This window comes from Caloenas nicobarica, chromosome 3 (genome assembly GCF_036013445.1).
Source record: "Caloenas nicobarica isolate bCalNic1 chromosome 3, bCalNic1.hap1, whole genome shotgun sequence".
Lineage (NCBI taxonomy): Eukaryota > Metazoa > Chordata > Aves > Columbiformes > Columbidae > Caloenas > Caloenas nicobarica.
The window spans coordinates 48,641,089-48,657,532 of record NC_088247.1 but is presented as its reverse complement, the minus strand read 5'-3'; the positions used below and the strand labels follow the sequence as shown (position 1 = coordinate 48,657,532).

Here is a 16,444-nt window from a genome sequence, read left to right as displayed (position 1 = left end):
ATCTAAGCAGAGGCTCTTTTGGCAAGTCAGTTTACAACTTGGTCATCACAGCCAAAAATATAGCAAGTGTTCCTGGCACTGATGCTTGTGGCTGGCTCTCGCTCAGCTTTATTTTTCTGGCATCAATACGTGTCTTACACAAAGGCACTTCAGTTAGTATTTTTTCCTCATCATCTTTTTATCTGCTGGTAAACAGTTTTCTACAGTAGTATTTTTTATTTACACTTCTCATAAACCACTTTATCTGATGGCATGACCAAAACATGGCTGGAGCAATTGCAGTTCAGTTTAGAAACCTATTCTTTGGTCCATGCACAGAACTCTAGAGAATAAGCTTATGGACTCCCTTAAGCATTTCTCTGAGTATGACTACCACCATCAGACTATCCTGTTTTTCACTGATCAATACCTCTCCAAAATAATTCCATTTAATTTCATTTGTATCATTTTTTTTCACCTTGACACAAGATGCTAGAAGTCTGTCTATCAAAGCTTAAGGTAAAGGTCAGTTATAATACTCAAAGGAAAAATACTATAAACAAAATATACCATGCAGTCTGGGAAGTTTAGCAAAAATACATCATCCTGGTTGTTTAAATATGTCTCAAACAAAGCCCTCGCAGCATTGACAGGTCTGGGGAGCAAACTTGTCCTTCGAACCACTGCAATGCGAGGTGTTCTCTTTTCTGTACCTGGAATATACATCTCATGTTTCTTTTCTTTTATCAATACGAATGCAGTTTCGACAGCTTATCTGCAGTGGTGGTATCAGTGATACATTTTTATATGGGTTTGCTGTTTTCTCCCACTTCACACATTGCTTTCAAGATGCCTTTGTGTTACAGATCTGGCTACCACTTGGCCTTCTTAGGTATCCATTATGCCATACTAATATCTTTTAATGTATTTGCTGGGTCAGGCACTAGAGAAAATATTACTCACTCACACACTACATCAGACCTGTGGCTGCCAGCATGTTCTCAAGTTCTTTTGGCTACATTATCAGAATAGATGTCAGGCATAGGAATGCTGATTCAGACATGTTCTTGCAGCAGGCAGCCCCCTACCATCATTTTGAAGGTTCCTGAATCATTTTGGATCCTTTTGTTAAGAAGGATTATTTCTTTATTTTCTGACAGGTTGTCCTAACAAATTCTTGAGCAATTTGGGTTAATATGACTACTACATGAGGAAAGGACAGCAGAACTTTGTAATGAATTCACAAAAGAATCTCAGGGGACAACTTAAATCCATTTGCTGAGAGGATCAGGGGAATATCCAGCTGCATGTTAAGTTTTGTCTCCAAGTGACTTTGGATGCAAATTAGGTGCATATTTGATGGCCACTGCCATTAAAAAACACACTCTTTTGGTAGTCTGTGTCTAGTCTTCTTAACAAATAGAGATGACTTTTTACAAATGAGACCTGTGTAAGGAATGGCAGAAAAAGTACTGAACTCTTTTAAAGATACCAGACACATTTCTCTTATGAACTTTGCCATTCTGTTTTCAGGGAAAAAATATCAACTAAGTAGAAAATAGCTTTTTTTTTTTCTGTGAATATTATCATGAAAAATTAACACAGCAGGTCAGGAACAGTGATATTTTCTGACTTCAAATGTTGTATTTTGTCCAGTATACTTGTAAAAACATGTATTTTGATATTGTGACTGATGTAAACTAATTCAGAATCACCAATGTATATCCTCTATTCATTCTTTTTTAATGCAGTTTGTATCAGGAAACCATTCTATAAGAAGTGCATTCTCAGCCATGTGAATCTCACAGTGTCACATTTTCTGAAAAAAGGAGTATTTCACGAGAACTTAAGAGCTACATTTGGTATTTGAATGGTCTGCATCTGACCAGTCACTAATAGTACTACTGCTCTGTAGAACATCACTGTCTTTCTGATGTCTGGTCACGTGCCTGTGCGCAGTAACCTCACATACCTTTCCTTGACATCTTTCTTTGGATTTCATCAAAAGATAAAAAAGTTGCTTTTAAAACGTAAAAAACCATTCTGATGTAGAGCAGATAGTCTTCCAGCAGGCAAACACGTATAACTAAGTGGAAAACTTCTTGTAGGCAATTAGGAGAAACTGTGATCATCTCAGTTTCTATTCCTCTGAGTTGAGCGTATGTATAATTAAATACTTGTGCTTGGTTTTAGGTTTCATTAAAACTCAGACAGCAGCAATTGCCCCAGCATTAGGGAATTACCAAACCCCAGGCACATCAAAAATATCTCAAAATTAATAATGTAGTACAGTGAAATGTGGCAAATGAGTTTACTTTGTTTCTGCTGATTTAAATCAAATGAAGGCAGTATCACAGAATCACAGAAATGTCGGGCGATCTATCTTTCTGTGCTTTTCAGCTGGTTGGTTTTAGTTTGGGGTTTGTTTTGTTTTGTTTTCGTTTTTTGTGGATTTTCTTTATATAAAGGAACTGGAGTTAACTGAAGAGGAAGAAGCAATCAAAGCAAATCTAGTGGATAATCAGGAACTGCCTCCAGAAGTCCTTGATAACATCGTTCCTGACTGGTGGAGGAAAGAGCCGTTCCGGTAACTGTAATTAGATTCTCTCTTTAATTAATCCTAGGAAGTATATAATTCATTATGTCCACAATTACAAATAACTATTGCAGACATTATTTCAATGCTCTTGTACTTTTTATGAATCATGACCTACCTCTCAGTCTTGGTTTTGTTGCTCTATTTTGATTGATATTTTGACAGCAATATAATGTCTCATGGACTCTCCACAGGACTGGGCAAAAGTACTTAGTGCACTTGAATTTGATTAAATCTCCTGAATAACTGGGTAGTTTTCATGGGCTTGCAGGATAGATATGAAAACAAACCTTTAATGTTTTCATGTAATTAATAAATATGGAGAGCTGGAATCCAGCTGTAACTGTTGGTTTCCATATATTGTAAATACTGTGAATATTGTGTGGAAAGCAAAGACAAAGTAACAATGGTCTCCAAAATAACAAAGAATCAGGTTAGCTTGTGCATTCATCACTATCTGCACTCCAGTGATGTATCCACAACAGACTTCTTTTTGTATCAGAAAGTACATCTGTAACACTGTGATAAACATCGATTATTATTCCATAAATAAATAAGATCATCAGCTCCTAGGAAGCACATTGGTTTTTTTAGGATGTAATTGCCAGGAAACGTAATTGCAGGGAAAAATCCCTTTTTCCATGTCCTATCTATTCCATACATTTCCATCCAGATCATAACTGCTGGCAGCTTGACCAGTAGGTTTCAATTCCTAACAGTATAAGAAATGCCTTAAAAAGAATAAACAAGGCCATCACATAAACTTTTGTCCTGTCAGCCCACAGATAGGGTACAACGTTCTCTTAATGGTGTAAAAATAGGGAGATCAGTTTTAGGAAAAAAAAAAGCACCAGGACAAAAAATTGCCCAGCATTACACATAATGTCACGATATTATATAAATTCAGTTTCATCAGGGACCGTATAGCAGAAGAGAACCTTCATCACGATATATATCATAGTCAATATCCTCCCCCCAATTTCTTCCCACAGCATCCAGGACCACCTCTTTCTTCCATCCACTCCCACATCTTGTAGCCTCTTTGGTCTTCTGCAGTTTTACAATGCATCCTATTAAGGACTAAACTAATAAAAAGAAATATTAACTTATTAACACAATATTCAGCTTTACACAACTACTCATCTAATTTGAGATTGTAAGAGCTCCAACAAGTCATAGAGTTTTCCCGACCTATCTGACATGTTTTTAGTATCTGCAGGAAGGGAGATGTAGGCCATGCTGAGTGACAAAATTCCCATCCTATACTAGAGAATTGTCAGGCATTTCTGAAAATTAAATTTTCAGGCAACAAGATTTCTCTGGCAGATATTACTGAAGTAATGTTTGGGGCACCTTCCATTGTTTTAAGAGCAGTGGCAAAGAAGTACTGTTCTTAGAGTCACACAAGCAATACTGGGGACAAAATTCATTTTGCTTTTTTAAAGTTATTTTTAAACAACCTCTACATGTTAAAACCTCAGAAGAAATACATTTGTTAGTACACCAATTAAAATACATAGTTAAGTATCAGTTTTACATTGTCAAAGGTAATGCCTGAAAGTATTTTTTTAAGTTTACTCTTAACATATACATTTAATAAGGGAGTTTAATTTTTTTTTCAAGTTAATTGAATTTTCACTGTGTTGCACTTTAAAATACATTGTGTGGTGGTAAATATGTTATTTTCCAATTAGGTCCACAGGATTCATACTGGATGGTTTCCCTCGTACTCCAGATGAAGCCCAGTATTTGTCAGAACGAGGACTCTGTCCTGATGTTGCGGTTTATATTCAAGTAGAAGAAAGTGATGTTCTTGACCGCTTTCTTCCTCCACGTCTGCAAAAATGGAAAGAAAGACAACATAAAAAAATGGAAAAAAAAAAGAAACTGAAAGACCTGAAAGCAAAAATAAGGGTAAGTTTTCAGTCCTGTCTACTTTTTTTTGGTAATTTCAGCAGCAGAGGTCTGAACACAGATTCTAAAACTCCCAAAGCAGTGAAGAGCAAACAGAGAAACAGATGTGGGAGCAGGAGAGACAGCCCCACACATCCACAGCATTCCTAGATTCACCATGGGAACCAAAAAGAATTTAGGGCTCTTTTCCTCCTCTGTGCAATTCATTTGTGCAGGAGTTTAGATATCTCACAGCCCAAGAAAAGTGTCTGACAGAATGCCAGGCACCTGGAAAGTCCTGGGCAAAAGGCAACTAGGTGGAGAGGGTGAATGTGGTCATAAAAAAATCAAATACGTGGCTCACGCACCGTCTTGTTGTTGTATCCTGGATTCCCTGAGCATGGGCTGTTGAACAGATCTGCATCTCCCATAGGCTGACTTCATAGGTACTGTACAGTGTATGTGTCTGTGTTTCCAACTATGATACTGCACAGAAATGTAAACTGAAAGAAGGTAGGTTTAGATTAGATATAAGGAATAAATTCTTCCCAGTGAGGGTGGTGAGGCACTGGAAAAGGCTGCCCAGAGAAGTTGTGGATGCCCCATCCCTGGAAGTGTTGAAGGCTGGGTTGGATGGGGCTTTGAGCAACCTGGTCCAGTGGAAGTTGTCCCTGTCCATGGCAGGGGGATTGGAACTAGGTGATCTTTAAGATCCTTTCCAACCCAAACCATTCTATGACTCTCTGAGTAGCACTAAGTCACATTCTCTGTGCTGTTGCAGCTGCACAGTCTCCCACTTGAGCAAAGCTGTGCCTACTGCTGAACAGGTTACAAGTTAATTGAAGTCACCTGAAACCTCTATACAGACATTTACAGTCAGCACATGAAATTTATTCAAGGTTCCTAGCTTTCTATGAAAGTGAGATAAAGTACTTCACATGTACTATCAGAAAAGGTCTGAGCATAAGTTACTACAGAGTGCAAGTCACTACAGAGCAGCTGACACACAGGAAGTAAGTATAACAGAATTCAGGACAATGCTTATATAGTACCAGAAAGTTTTCTGAACTGCTTGTGCCAGAGGTTGGCTGTGTCAATGCATACAATCTAGGATAGGTAAAGTATTTTTCTTATTTAGTCCTTCCTGATGCCAGTTGGCAATCTTGCTGGAAAAGGTGCATTCTAGTGACCAGCCTACATTGCTGCACTGAGTTCACCCTGTAAGCAGTTACTCTGATAATTCAAGTGGCAAATACCTGTGCTACGGATGCTAGGGTCCAAACTTCTAGTGAACAGTGTAGGCATCAAAATGGCTCCTGATGACAATGGGAAAATAACAGGTTCCTATTTAAAATACATACACAAAGCAGTGATAGAAATTGCAAAAGACATTAAGAAATAAGGAAAGAACAGAATCAGGATTTCCTAAGTGACAGCAATTTGATGTATTTGCTTATGCATATTGGAATATAGTTTTTAGTTACACATTGAGTATTTTGCATAGCATCCAGTTGGTGAGCCAGTTGAGTGGTGCTGTGAGCATGCAGCATTGCTGGGTATACTCTTATTCCTTCTTTTCTTACTAAAGCTGGACAACATACAGAGGGCATGGGAAAAGCAGAACACTATCCTTCTCCAGTGAAAGAAGCTGGCAAAAGGATACTGAGAGCAATGAGTACACCTGCAGTGCTGTGTCACTGAGGAACACCAGACCACTTGCTTGGAGTTAACATGGATTTCTAAAGTTGCACTATTGCCAGTGTATTGACATTCTTAGTTTTTCTGATCTCAGTTCAGGGCACAGTATTACAGTGTGCAAGAATAGCAATTACAGGTTGAATGACCATCAACCACGCTGGCCTTAAGAAGAATGCTTTTGTGTATTACTTCTGAGTTAGGATTTAGCCATCTGCTATTTGACACGTATCTACTGAGTATGTAAGGGGACTGTATTTCAAATGCTTATAACTTAGTAAAAACTGGGCAGCACACATTTAATACTATGCTCAGTCACTCCTTTGCCAAATGGGAAAAACCACCTGTAAGTTTAGAAACTCTGTAGCTTACCGATACTATAATATTTTTAGTGTCATCAGAATCAGAGTCTTTTTTCTCTGGTAATTTCAATCTTAGAACTTTTACTAAAATTTACTTACATGTTCACCTGGTAGAGAGGTGTATATGGACTGCAAAATTTCAAGCTGCACAGATCATATTTTTTATCATTAGAAGCAAGTTTTAAGAGAGGAAAGAACAACATTAATTCTAGGTCACATTACCAGTTCTCAGAGGAGAGTTTTATTAGCAAATATCATTGTCTTACATACTTTCTCCACTAACAGGATGAGCAGATTGCTAGAAGAAGAGAAGAACTTTTAGCAGAACAAAGGCAAAAGAAACAGGAGGTAAGAAAACAAGCTAAAAGAAAGATTTTAAGGAGAAGTGCTTGCGTTTGTATCTTAGAAATTTCTAGACATTTTAGTCACAGAGTTTTCAAGGCATGTAGAATAGTAAAAATAGACTGGCAGAAACTTCTGCTTTCAAAAATAATCTGACATGGTGTTCCAATTGTTTTAGAAACTGTTGACTCATGAACACTAAAAACAATTCTAGAAGAATTCTCAATTTGTGCTCCAATTCAGCAAAATACTTACAAATGTGTTTAATGTATCTAATTTGTAAGCATAAGAGTAGCCCTATGTGGTGGGTTGACCCTGGCTGGATGCCAGGTGCCCACCAGAGCTGCTCTATCACTCCCCTTCTCAGCTGAACAGGGGAGAGAAAATACAATGAAAGGCTCATGGGTCAAGATAAGGACAGGGAGAGATCACTCACCAATTACTGTCACGGGCAAAACAGACTCAACCTAGAGAAAGTTAATTTAATTTATTACCAATCAAATCAGAGTAGGATAATGAGAAAATAAAAACTAAATCTTAAAACACTTTCCCCCCCACCCCTCCTTTCTTCCCAGGCTTAACTTTACTCCCAATTTTCCAATGTCCTCCCTGCCAGCAGCACAGGGGGACAGGGAACAGAGGTTGATGAACCAGAGTTCATCACTCGTTGTCTCTGCTGATCCTTTCCCCTCAGGAGAGGACTCCTCACACTCTTCCGCTGCTCCAGCCTGGGGTTCCTCCCATGGCAGTCAGTCTTCCACAAACTTCTCCAACGTGAGTCCTTCCAACGGGCTGCAGTTCTTCATGAACTGCTCCAGTGTGGGTCCCTTCCACAGGGTACAGTCCTTTAGGAACAGACTGCTCCAGCGTGGGTCCCCCACAGGGTCACAAGTCCTGACAGCAAACCTGTTCCAGCCTGGGCTCCTCTCTCCAGGGGGACACAGGTCCTGCCAGGAGCCTGCTCCAGTGTGGGGTCTCCACAGGGTCCCAGCCTCCTTTGGACATCCACCTGCTCCAGGCTGCAGGCAGGTATCTGTTCCACTGTGGACCTCCATGGGCTGCAGAGGGACAGCCACCTTGCCACGGTCTGCACCACACACTGCAGGAGAATCTCTGCTCTGGCACCTGGAGCACCTCTTTCCTCCCCCTCCTTCTTCACTGACCTTGGTGTCTGCAGAGCTGTTTCTCTCACATATTCTCACTCCTTTCTTCTGGCTGCTGCAGTTGCTGTTGCACAGGTTTTTTGTCCCCTTTTTAAATACGTTATCTCAGAGGCACTACCACTGTCACTGATGGGCTCAGCTTTGGCTGGTGGCCAGCCTTTCTTGGAGCTGGGTGACATTGGCTCTATCAGACATGGGGGAAACTTGTAGGAGCTTCTCACAGAAGCCACCCCTGTAGTCCTCCCCCACTACCAAAACCTTGCCACATAAACCCAATACACCCCACTAATTGCAATTAGGCATGTGGTTTAGGTACCCTGTCAAATCCATGGTTAATCCAGAACATGATTGTACCAGGATTTCTGCTCAAACTCAATTACAAGGTATACTTATATGTGCATTAATGTACTACTTGACTGTTCATGAAATTCTGTCAAATACACTTTCAGCTAACAAGCTTGTTTATAACAAAGTCCTGCCAAACTACAATACCACGTATGAAAAAAATACTCCTCTTATCAAAACTGCAGTGTAGCACTTGAGTTTTTTAAGCACTCTTAGAACTGGTACAGTGTTTCACTGTATGCACTATGCAATACCTGTGTATTTTCTTCTGAAATATGATTCTAGAATTTACTAGATTTTTGCTTACAACAAAGGATGCCCCAAAATGTGGTTTTGTTGAATTAATGATTTTTCTAATTAAAAAGGAGACAAAAATATCATATATTCCTTCAAAATATCTGTATCATAGACATAAAACAAACCAAAACATTTTACCTTTATAGGCTTTAGCAAATAAGGAGCATTCTGAAGCCACTGAGGAGGAAGATGAGAATGAAAATGAAGAAGATATTGAAGCTATACTTGAAGAAGAGTTTTTTGAAGAAGAAGAAGAAGAGTCTGAAGAAGAACAGGAGGCTAATGCTGTTGACCGCATCCAAAATGAAATTTCAGAAAAGTTTGATTCAGAAACAGAGGGTTTACAAGGTGTACAGGTACTTATTCCACTGCTGATTTTGTTAAATTATATGATTGCTTGACACAAGAAGAGTTTTCAGTTTTATTTTAGTTGCCAAATTCAAAAACTACAGTGCTTAAACAATTGTGCTGCACTTATGATCTAAATATGTGAGCAAGATGAAGGCTGTAGTGAGAAGGTACATGCTTCAAAAAGTAGATAATTTATAAGACTGATATTGTGGCGATAAAAAAACAAAGAACACTTTTTGGTAGATCTAGAGAGTCTTGGTGTCCTTATTTCCTTTTTGACAGGTCAGTTGATGCAGGCAACCAAACTATGAACAATAAGTCACCAGAGCGCAGCAATATTTTAGGTTAACTAAATGAGCCACCCTAAATTGTTTGGAGTAGAGAAAGAATGATATTTGGTTGGTTTTTTTTAATGAAAGATACTCCTCAAGCTTTCACTTTATCATAGTAGATTCCTCAAAGTTAACTGTCAGATCGTCATTTTGTTTTGTTTTTTAAATAGTGTGATACCTAATATAGGCTGGATAATTTAAACTTCAATGGGCAGGAAGACCAATTCTCATCTCAAATCAGATTGTGCTGACTTATGGTGACCGAGAACATGCTCAAGAAATCCTTGATATTGCACAGAAACTCTTGCTGTCAGTCATTATTACAAATCTGATCATGTTTATGATTCTAATGTTTTCATTAACTAGGAAGAATTTGAAAAATTGTTAATACCACAAATTGAGATCAATGGAGGACGGAAGCCTCGCGTCGTGCGCTACCAAATATATAGCAAGCTGAATTCTCTAGTGGAAAATCGTGAAAGCATTTTTGAGAAATGTTACCCAATAAGTTTGCCTGTTGCACAGAAGATGCTAGTTTGCTTATATAAATTTCCAAGTTCTTTTGGTCGGTGGGATCCAGTCAAGGTAATGTTCTTAAATAGCTGAAGAATATTTTCAATAAGTGATACTTAAAAAAATACTAATATTAATATTAAAAAATATTATCAGACAGTAGCAACTAGTACCAGAAATATTTAATGAAAACTACATTACTGAATCAAAACCACACCACTGAATATACACAAAACATGGCAAGCATTGACAATGAAAGGCGTTAGTCTTTTCACCGTTGCAGCTAAATGAAGGCTGAGAGGTACAAAATTTGTTATGTTAGGATTAGTGACGATTAAAGGTGGCACTGAATCAGAAAGAAATGCTTAATTCTTAATGATCCACAAAACACAGGACAACAGAGAAAGTCTTAAAGCCTTCCAGAAGCAGTGAAAACAAAACAAAAGGATTTGGGGTTTGAATTTGTAAGAAGCCACACGGGTGGCCACCAAGCCTATCAGTGGCAAAAAAATAAACCAACAAATGTTACATGTATGTAATTCATCACCAATAATTCTTTGTTGTCAAAATGTACAAACTTTGAAGAGCAACAAATCTAATTCCATAGTATTTTACTAGAGATCTGGAAAGCTGAGGTCAGAAAGTACTCATGTCTATCCCCAAAAGTGGGCTGATAAAGTTTTATAGGTAGCAAGTGAAATGTTAGTGGGTAAATTTTTTTGTTTAATCATGGAAATAAAAGCAGGTTGGATCGTGAGTAAATCAGAACTGAAAAGGAGGATTGATTAAAAAACCACACAGTGAACAAGATATAGAAAACAGGAAGTTCCTGAAGGAAAGATTCTTTAGCCTTTATTTTACGATGCTAATTAAGTAACTTTTATTTGCTTTTGTATAGCTATCGTGTTGGATCTTCATCTGTTCCAGATCACATTTATCTTTCCTTAACCTTGGCAATCAGAATTGTATATAGATCAGCTCTTACTACGGTTTCATATAATCAAAATACTTATTTAAAATATTTTAGGATTTCAGAATTGCCTTTTTCATGAGTGCATCAAATTGGCATTTCATAATCTAGGGACATATTCATAGAAGCAGATATTTCTTCTCTTCTGTCATTTCCAATTACTGAACACCAGCTTATGCGTGAAACTATTAATAGTCCCTACACACTAGACCTTGCAGTTTGCTCTATTAGATTTCACCACATTTTTGTCATTCCATTTCTCCAGTTCATTCGTTTATGCTGTACAGTGTTTTTTTACCAACCAAAAAGTACAATTCAGTTAGAAGAAAGAAGTCATAGAAAGCTATTAGATAAAATCAGAGTGGTGTGCTCGTAGTGGAAGTGGATGTGCTGACAACAATGAAAGGGAAAGAGGATCATTTTGATGGTATTTGAAGATATAACAGAAATGATGAAATTGATTAAGGACCAGAGGTTTTTTTTGTAGAGAGGCAGATAGAATATATGCCAATTACTTTTAGATTAAATTGGGGAGTGGGAGAAGTAGTTATGCAACTGATTAGATAAGCAGAGAATAAAAATGATGAGCTGAGGGAGGAACGGGAGCAAATATACAGTAGAACAGACTCCTGGCATCTTACAAATTGAGGGCAAACATCCTGAAATGACTTTATGCAGGAAGAGGAACCTAAGAATCAGAAAAGGGTCTGGGAAGGTAATGCCGCACAGCAGAATAGTCTCATCTCTTACTGTAACAACCAGATCAACTTATCTATATATTTACTGACTCCTTCAAAGAAAACTAGTAGAGTTGAGAGGTCTGATTTCCCTCTACAAGGAGCCGAGTTGGCTTTTCCCCATTATCCCATATGTATGCCCGTAACTACTGGGCTTTTTCCTTCATATATTTTAATTTGCTCAATACAGGGTCGGATTTGCTGGACTATGTTTGCCAGGATCAGTCCTCAAGGCCTTTACAAAAAATGGTCACTTTGTCCACCTTCCTTTTTTGTGAAAAGTGGCCAACATAAGCAACAGGTTACATATTAGTCACTAACAATTTCACTTGTGAGTCCCATTAGAACTGTATGGTGAATATAGAATCACAGAACCATTTCAGTTGGAAGAGACCCTCAAGATCATTGGGTCTTGGCAATTTTTTCAACAGATGTCAACAGTTCGTTCTAAAATGTATTTTATTGACACTTTAAGGCAGTTCCTCCAAGAAGGGCTGCAACAGGGACATGAGTAAGTTCTTCCACAGTGGAGAGTGATGCAAGGAATCCTGCATTTCTGTAATGACCATTTCTGCCATCAGTGCCCCTCTTACATCTCAATGGTCCATCAGCACTACAGAATTTCTAGTGGGCTGTCTGATGTGTTTGCAAAGATTTCATCAGCAGTGTATGTATTTTACCAAAAGCTCTTTTGGCTTGCTTTGTGTTTCTACACTTCACCACAATGTAAGTATTGATATTCTTTTCTGTTTTCTTAATTTGTACATGACTTCTGCTGAATACAATGTTCTCAGTATATCTTCTACTGTCAGGCAGATAAGTGGTTTTAATTCACAGAGGAATAAAATTATTTTCTTTATTCTCTGAAAATTAAAAAGTATGATGCTATACCTCTCTGACTACACTCTCTTGATGGACAGAAAGTGTTACGGTACCACCTACTGGAAACAGTGAATATTCTTTCTCTCTTCAATGTTTACTTCATCTTTTTGTACAAGAATTGCATATATATGGAAATTCCTCAGACCTAGACAAAGTATTATGTCCATATGTATGAATTTCAGAATGCTTTGATGGTTTGTTTCATAGAGTTGGTGCTCAGAAGAGGTTTTGTAAAACCTAATCAACTGCTTCCCATTTTGTATATGCTACAGCTAAGTGAAGGAGAAGTAATCAAGCCACAAGAAAGCCATGAAAACAGTGTCTTTCCTGTAATCCATCGACAATATATTTATTTCTTTTCAAGTAAAGAAAATAAAGAAACATTTATGAAAAATCCTATCAAATATATTTGTCAGCCAAAAGCTAAACCAGCTGTGCCAGTTAAGATTGCAATCGTGGGACCTCCAAAATCAGGAAAGACTACAGGTAGGAGCCAGTATTATCTATAAAGCAAAACCTTTTCTAATGACTGAAGGTGTATCTGTGATTACTGCTGTTAAAAAATCATAAACCATTAAAATTGTTGGTCTTCCTGCTTTTCTTGCTGGGCATAGAATCTTTTAGTTACATTCTCTAGTGTCTCATTTGACAGTCAGATACTTAGGTCTTGACCATCTGAATTTTATCCCAACTTCTTAAGAAGTTAAGTGACCTGGACTGGCACTTAGAAAATCTCAACTTACACTATTTATATGCCTTGTATTATTTCTGATTATTTTCTATTTTTTTTCTTATTTCTTTCAGTCAATATGATGTAATGTAAAATGAAAAAATATTTATAGGATCAAGGACCAGAACTCAAACCTCCACATTCTCCAGTCTGTTTCGAAACTTCTAGATTAAAATCCCCAAGATTTCCGTCTTTTTCCCCTCTCCTTCTTTCTCCATGACTCTTTCAATCCACAGGTCTCTGCCTTTAACTGGAGGAGGCAAAAATTCAGCTTACACCATAGCTTAATGATTAGAATAGGGTGTTAGAAAAAGAAGAGATGGGTTCAAATTATCTCATATTAAGGAGGAAATTTTAACCATATTTTCCATTTCCTGGATAAATGGTCTAGCTGCTGGGCTGATCTGTAAAAGGAGCAGCAGTGAAATAATATTTTCTAACGTATCTTGTAATAATATTGACTATTGCTGCTGAGGTTTGTGCTTAACTGAACACTGTTAGTACATTGTGCATCCTCTGCACATATGCCAAGGTTTAGATTCTTTAGGGGGCCAAGAAGGTTTAGGGACCCACTTACTGAGATTAGGCATTGGGAATGACCCAGGAAATGAGCTGAGCAGTTAGTTCTAAGACTAAGGCCATACTTTAACAGACCGCTAGGTTGTGATGTTGCTTACCTAAAAGTTGTGTGTTGAAATCAAAATGTTTTGCAGTTGCCAAGAAGTTTGCAAGTGTGTATGGGTTACAGCGCCTGAGTATGGGAGAGGCCATACGGCTGGTGTTAAACCAGCAGCCAGAGAGCGAGTTGGCACTTGCGTTGAAGCAGCATCTTCACAAAGGACAGATCGTACCTGATGAACTGGCCATCCAGGCTCTTGACGTGGCTCTGATGAATTCTGTGTGTAACACCACTGGGTAAGAGTCTTGTCTGGGTTTCGGGGATTTTTTTCCAGACATGCCAGTCCCTTCGTAGGCAGTGATTCCCATGTTGTCACTGTGAAACAATTTCACTAAAACACGTCAGTGGTTTATGCATGAAGAAAATAATCCATCCAAAATGAGGTTTTTCACGCTACTCTGGAAAACCAGACTGAAGCACAATTTTCTGCAATTTTCAAGTACGTATATTCCCATAAATCCAAGTAATATGCTTTCTGAAAGTTACCTTTTTTCAGTCAATAAGCCAATATTTTCGATTATCCTTTGAGAACTACAATTTTATCTCTCTTATACCAACTCCAGTACGAACTTGGATGCATCTGATTCTCTTTGGTCATGCAGACTGGTTCAGTACTCAAGGTTTTTTCTAGCTTTGTTATTAAGGAGGAAATGACACCAGTGAATCTTTCCCCATCATTCATATGTGATCCTGATTTCCTAAGCTCTTTCTCCATCACTGAAACACCTTCCAAACTGGCAGACTTAAAATGCTTCATGATCATGATTTCAGGACATTCAATTCCTCTCCCCAAAAAGGGGAATTGTTACAGAGAAAGGCAATTCTGGAATAATATCTGAAATTATTTGAGCTTGAGATCAGAATTCTTTCAACTTTTCTTTCATGTTAAATACTGGAATATTGTTGCACTATGCTTTGCCCCAGTATTGCCTATTCTGTGAAAAGCATTTCTTCTTCAATATGATTAAAAAAACTCTTCAAGTACTGTAAATTATTTTACTTTTCACTTTGAAAATTACTCTTCCCAATGCATATGGAGATTTCCCATTGTTAAAATTATGTTTCCGAATTACTGATGTATCAGAATTTTAAAGTCCGCCATTTTTATAAGTCAGAGCCATCCACTCACATTCCTATACTTTTTGCCCTGTGTGGGGTTTTTTTAACTCTTTACTATTTCTTATTCTATCTTCTTTACTTTTTAAAAAATTTGATTGTAAATTCTTAGGAGCGAAGACTGTGTCTATCAAGTCAGGACAGTGATGTCATCATGACATAAGTGTAGACTTTTGTCTCTATTGAGAACGTACTAGCAATATTCATAGTCTTAAAGGCTAATTAGAAACTGACTTCTTAAAACTCTTTCTGTTTCTCTTTATATGCAGAGTTGTGATTGACGGATACCCTGTAACAAAAAAACAAGTAAAGATCTTGGAATCAGCAAGGATAATTCCAGTGAAAATCTTTGAATTAGATATGGATGCAAAGGAAGTGTTCAGAAGAGCCCTGTTGGATAAGGAAAGCATGGACAGGTAGTGATGCTCCCTGATTGCAATCTTTTTATCCACATGATATTGTCATTTCTCTATTTATGTGCCTCAGTGCTGTACACAGAGAGGCTGTATCTAAGCTGGTGCATAACCCAGTCCCAAACTCCACATGTGAAAAGACATGGACACCAGTCCCTCTACATTCCAATGCCTTGATTTCCATGGAACAGAAATGGAGACATAAGAGGTCAGAGGAATTTGTGGCGAGCTCTGGCCAGACCCCCTGACTGCATGACTGAGGTCACTGATGTGCAATGTTGAGCCCCCACTGCTTCATTTAATTGGTTTTAATGAAATGTTACTAGTTCACTCTGCTGCTGAAGTCAATTCAATTATTATCATCTTAAGGGAAATTGATATTTCATCTAATAAGCTCTTTTTTAAGTCTTAATTGGAGCTCTTTTTAAAAGATGCAAACAATGTATATTTTAATAATGTATACAATTAATGAGTTACTCATCTAATCATTTCAGTTCAGCTTCTGCTTTGTTTTTCTAAGGAGATAAATATTCTGTTTAAAGAGCTGTTGGTTGTTTTTGAGGAAGAGCAGTAAGTAGTTTATAAATGGACAGAGAATTAAAAAGAACAGAACATTCAGCTTAAAATTAAATTGTATAAGAATCTGGTTCTCATTAGAGGAAGTGTTTCTAAGAAGTCCCAGATAGCTTAGAGCATTATTGCATGTCTCTTTCATTTTGTCTCTTTCTTTTTATCAAGTAATCAGTACAATGCTTAATTGTTTACTGAAAGCCTAAAGACAATTTGCATTGCAAAAAATTAAATTAATGCTGTCTTTTAGAAAGTATTTACTTTACACTTTTCATTTCAAATACCAAACTAATTACATTTCATAGGCTTAAATACAATTCAAATGTGCAATATCAGATATTTCTGAAAGGTACAACTTACAGAGAAATTAATCCTATTAAAACAGAAGTTTATCTTTTTTTGGCATCGTTTAAATTAAGAACCAGAACAGATCCTTCTGTGTTCTAGTCAAAATATCTCTCGTGGTCTTGCACAATATT

General features: G+C 37.6%; 1 protein-coding gene across 1 annotated transcript in view; it reads left to right on the top strand.

The window, feature by feature from the left end:
• AK9 (adenylate kinase 9) overlaps window positions 1-16,444 on the top strand; it is a 71,434-nt gene that overhangs the window by 47,520 nt on the left and 7,470 nt on the right. The window contains exons 21-28 of the mRNA XM_065632183.1: window positions 2,448-2,566; window positions 4,270-4,489; window positions 6,811-6,873; window positions 8,819-9,028; window positions 9,722-9,940; window positions 12,730-12,943; window positions 13,901-14,102; window positions 15,252-15,398. Of these exons, the coding sequence (XP_065488255.1) occupies window positions 2,448-2,566; window positions 4,270-4,489; window positions 6,811-6,873; window positions 8,819-9,028; window positions 9,722-9,940; window positions 12,730-12,943; window positions 13,901-14,102; window positions 15,252-15,398 (1,394 nt within the window). The remainder of the gene's footprint in view (window positions 1-2,447; window positions 2,567-4,269; window positions 4,490-6,810; window positions 6,874-8,818; window positions 9,029-9,721; window positions 9,941-12,729; window positions 12,944-13,900; window positions 14,103-15,251; window positions 15,399-16,444) is intronic.